General features: G+C 32.9%; 1 protein-coding gene across 1 annotated transcript; it reads right to left on the bottom strand.

The window, feature by feature from the left end:
* Window positions 1-419: 419 nt before the first annotated feature.
* Window positions 420-2,931, bottom strand: LOC149886755 (uncharacterized). Its single transcript, XM_090090884.1, has one exon. The coding sequence runs from the start codon at window positions 2,722-2,724 to the stop codon at window positions 1,090-1,092; it is 1,635 nt and encodes a 544-aa protein (XP_089947010.1). The 5' UTR covers window positions 2,725-2,931; the 3' UTR covers window positions 420-1,089.
* Window positions 2,932-4,903: the final 1,972 nt, after the last annotated feature.

Genomic DNA, 4,903 nt, shown 5'->3' with positions numbered 1-4,903 from the left:
GCACTTTTTTACCGTGTTTTTCGCCTGTCCCTAATGATAATACATATGAGGTAAGCAAAATATCCAGAATTGGCTTTTCTTTTTACTCAATAATATATTTCTAAATTGAATTATTCTATAAAAAATGAAGTCTCATCGTGGAAAATGTCTGTATGTTGTGAAGGTTCTTCTGAAACTATTTTATGGAGAGCTAAGAACAATTGAGCCCATAAGAGTAAAAGTGGACCAAGTCCATATTTCTATATCGTTAGAAATAAGCGTTCTTAGTGTTTGCATATAAATCAGCCATATGTAATATTATTGATGTCTAGTATCATTTTAAATCTTTTTTCTTAGACAACAAGATATGTGAAATGCACAAATAAATTTTTGAATAATTATTAATAATATAATAATAGTTATGAACTTGGTCCATTTTTTCTCTAAACATAATCAACAAATCGCTAAATCATTTTAGTGTAAAATCATGAACAAATTTCATATTATTCGTTTACAATAGCAATTCAAATTAAGACAAGTAGTACAAATTCATACTATGTTGTAAAAAAACACAATTACTATTTACTAATTATCGGCAAAAATAGTCCTCATTATTACAAACAGTACAATAAAAACCACACGAATTTACTGATCATCATCGCCACTGTCATCAAGCAGTTCATCTTCTAGTACATCCTTGTTGTGACCGCTGTGTTCCAACTTTTGATAGAAGTCATGATAGATGGGAGGAATATACTTTAACAGTTTCATTAAATCTGAGTATTTTTCTTTGCTCAGTTTTGTTGCTCCACAGTACAGTGGAGCCAAACTCACTTCACTAAGATTCGTTTGACGTCCGCGTTTCGCTAGCGAAATGAAACTGAATGATGCGTCATCATCTAAAGAGTATTTAAAGAACAGTTTGTATGGCTCGTTCTTTCTAAGTTGCAGCCATTGCATATCCAGCCAGTTGACCTTCTGATCACTCTCATCCACTTTCCGATTTGTAATTAATTTCAATAAGGGCTCCACACTCTTGAAATTATCAGTGCTTAATCTTGCAACACTGAAGCGCTTCTTCATAGAGCAGTTCTCGATCAATTTGTACCACTATTCTGGCACGAAGATCTCTGTGGATTTTGGATTTGCTCTCTCAATTATTCCAAAATCTGCATCGTTAGGCAAATAAGAATGCCCCGAGACCATAAACTTATGATTCACCAGTTCAATACTCGTCGTCTGCGTCAAATGCATCCATAACAGTGCAATTTTTATATTTCGATTTTGGCCGCCGCACGAGTCGCTGAATGCTGTAATAGGCGTAATATCCCTATTTGCCAGATTTTGACAATATGCCAATAAGCATGAACCGATCTCACCTGCACCTCGTGAGGCTGTTCCCTCATGCCATACATTCATCACTGCATTGTCATTTTTAAGGTCATGAATGCCTAGATTATACACTGATAATTGCCGGCAATAATAAACTTCATTGGTTGTAAGGCAAGGCAATGACATGACCTTTTGCAGGTCAAAACAAAAAGATGCATGTTTATTGTCTTCATTTTCTTTTTCTAGTTTTAAGGATTGACGCGCCTTCTCTGCTTTGCGCAAATGAATCTCATGCGCTGCTTTTAGTTGAGATTTTTTGTGTCCAGTTTTTTCTATTTCAATGTCTGTTTTAAAAATGTCACATTTCTTGCACGTATCTTTTAGTGGCTGATGGAACGTCAAGTTAAATTCATGATTAAAAATGTCCCGAAATTTCCACTCTTTTTGGGGTTCGACTGAATCCTGTATGCATTTTTCTCTATACATGTCGTACATAGTGGATACCGTCAAATGAGCAGGTAGAAAGCGGCGAGATGCACTGTGACTTCTAGTATAGTGACTTTCGTATGTGGGAAACATGCGAATATGATCTTTAATGCGAGTGATGTGTTCCTCATGAATGCGTTGTGTCTTGTGATCATATTTTCCTCGTCCATCTTTGCCTGACACACCACCATTCTCCCGTTGGTTGACTAACGCACGATTTAGTCGACCGCTGCTAATGTCAAATATCGCCAAGAAGTATGGTTTGCAAACAGTAACGGGCTTATTATCTGCAAACACAGAGTATACTCGTGCAAAATCCTTTGCATGTTTTTTTTCATTTTTTGTAATTTTGTTTTTTCTTACTCTTGGTCGTCTACTTTCTACTGTTGATTGTTTCACGCAGCCAGCAAGAAACAGATTTTGTGCATCAAAGTCTCCCAATTTCCAGAAATTTTCAAACAGAATTTTAGTCTGCTCTAAAGTCAAATTTTCAGCACATTTGTTTTTGCAACTGTGATTTATTAAATAATGTTCGTTTAATTTCTTAGCTTTTTGTAACGTTCCGCCATGCTTTACATATTCGCTACCTGTATTTCGTAAGCGCTTAATCACATTTTTCTTCCAGTTCGTTACACAACGTTTTCGTTTTCGAGGGCGTTGATTGGTTACAATCGGAGATTCAGTTGTTACAATCGGAAATTCAGTTGTTACAATCGGAAATTCAGTTGTTACAATCGGATATTCAACTGCTACAACCGGTGAATTATCGGCTACAATCGGAGATTCAGCTGCAAATGTAGAACGTTCTGTCTGTATATCTGCTGCTAAGTTAGGATCTGCAATTGTTGTATCTGTAGCTAGAGATCTCTGAACCTTCTTGCACTTTATCAATGCCAGTGACACCATGTGTGCGGCTCGTGAATGCATGTTTACACTATTCTACAATAAATATTTTTTAAATATTACATACATTCAGAATATTATTAGAAAGAATAATGTACATGTACACAACATGCATGCAAGTGCTCCCCTAGCTAGATGTTATTAAAGCCACAAAATAGACCTTTCTAAAGAGGCTGTAACTTTGGTAGTGACAGACCATTATATCTACTGTCTAACAAATCAATATTTATATTCCTGCTGAGAGCATTTGAATAAATCTTATATTATCGCTCACCAAACTATTTCAGTTTTGTCACTTTATAAAGTGTGAAAGTGCTGTATACTTCACTATATTAATATAAATCCATAATCAGATATTCATTTAAAGCATCTTACCTGTACACATGTTATTCTTGTTCTAATATAATAATAATTCTAAGAAAATGTGTAGTTTATGTGGTCTTGAATCTTGATTTCTTACATTAAAGCACTACCAATGGACTTGGTCCACTATTACTCTCTATACCTGGTGATTTATTGTTAGAGTAAAAATGTGGTGCCCTCTGTTGAATAAGAAATAAATGTGTTATGGACTAGGTCCATTTTTGCTCTAAAAATATAGCAAATTTTTAGCAGCTTTACATACATAAGGGTCATTTGAAAAAAATTGGACTTGGTCCACTTTTACTCTCATAGGCTCATTTCATGATTGGATCACTATGAACTGTATTCATCTGGAGGATTTCCGGTGAGAAAAAGTTTATCATTTTTCTCAAATTTATCGTTTTTAAAACGATAAAAAATTTTTTTATTATATATGTAGAATGTTATCAAAAATTGATGAAATCTTAAGTTAAAAAAATTTGTAAAACAATCGAAAAGTACGATAAAGAAATATTAGTAAAAGCGATGTATTTTTAAAATACTTTATTTAGCATTTATTACATAATATTGTGCAGCTATGCATACAATGGCATACTGCTATTCTACTAAATTACTACATTTTACTTTACCAGGCATACTGTTTCTAAATCATTTAACTTTACTGTTTCTAAATCATTTAACTTTACTGTTTCAAAATCATTTAACTTTACTGTTTCTAAATCATTTAACTTTACTGTTTCAAAATCATTTTCAAACGTATCTTGCGTTTTTTCACCAGCTTATATTTTACTTTACCAGGCATACTGTTTCTAAATCATTTTCAAACGTATCTTACGTTTTTTCACCAACTTAGAGCAGCTTAATGATGTTGATGTATAAATACAAAATTACAGAGCTTGAAAATTCAGGATACAAACAGTTATTTTATGATAAACTTCACCTTTTCCAGATTTTTGTTAAGATGGAAATGAAGTGTCCAAACGTCCCTCTAACTATTTTTATTAACTTTTTTGAGGAACTGTGAGTGTAAACTTAACCCTTAAATTTCTGAACGGTGTAAAAGTAAGACCATTGTAAGTTACACGCTGCCGTTACATTGAACTATTTGATTTCGATAAAAAAGAATGATAAAAGATGGCGATGAAAGTGAAACAACTTAATCACTAGGTTAAATAAAATAATGTAGGTTCTTCTCTGATGCATTTTTAAAACCAGAAAGATAAAGTCATCTAAAGAAACAAATACGATATTAAGCTGATTGGAGAACAAATTTATTGAAGAATAAACTGAATCGAAAATGAAAAAGTAGTGCCTTTTTAAACCAACTATTTGCTTGGTGAACAAAGTCTGTTCACAACAATTACAAAATGTGTTTGGTGACTGCAAATCGTTGTCTTGAAAAACAAAGAATTAGTATTACACCATGAAATGCTAAAAAGTAGGAGTTTTGTTTATGACACCGGATGGAAGAATTCTTGCGTTAAAAGAACTTCTAATACCTCTCAGTTTTGGCAGTTACTCAAAGCTTCTTTTTAAATATGCGCTGGAATCATCAGTATTTAAATCAGAAAAAGAAAAAGAAATCAGAGCACTGAAGGAAACACAAACTATTCATAAATTGATTATTGTAGATAAAAAAATTACACTGGAAATGATTTAAAATGATAGTGTATCTTAAAGTAAAAAGTACAATCGCTAACTTCAGAAAGACAGCAAGTCCACAAATCCTTATTTTACAGGAAAGACAAAAAAACTGTTAAATAAAATAAAAAAAATATAATATATCTTTTAGACCCGTACTAACCGTTGAATAAATTGGAAAAAATTGAAAATCCGAAGC

This window comes from Hydra viridissima, unplaced genomic scaffold, assembly GCF_058129835.1.
Source record: "Hydra viridissima isolate aposymbiotic clone 2 unplaced genomic scaffold, HvirCarnegie_v1 scaffold_6, whole genome shotgun sequence".
Taxonomy (NCBI): domain Eukaryota; kingdom Metazoa; phylum Cnidaria; class Hydrozoa; order Anthoathecata; family Hydridae; genus Hydra; species Hydra viridissima.
This window is presented reverse-complemented; position numbering and strand designations above follow the sequence as displayed.

Excerpts from the sequence above, each read along its gene's own strand:
- LOC149886755 (XM_090090884.1), bottom strand. The coding sequence starts at position 2,724 with ATGCATTCACGAGCCGCACACATGGTGTCACTGGCATTGATAAAGTGC.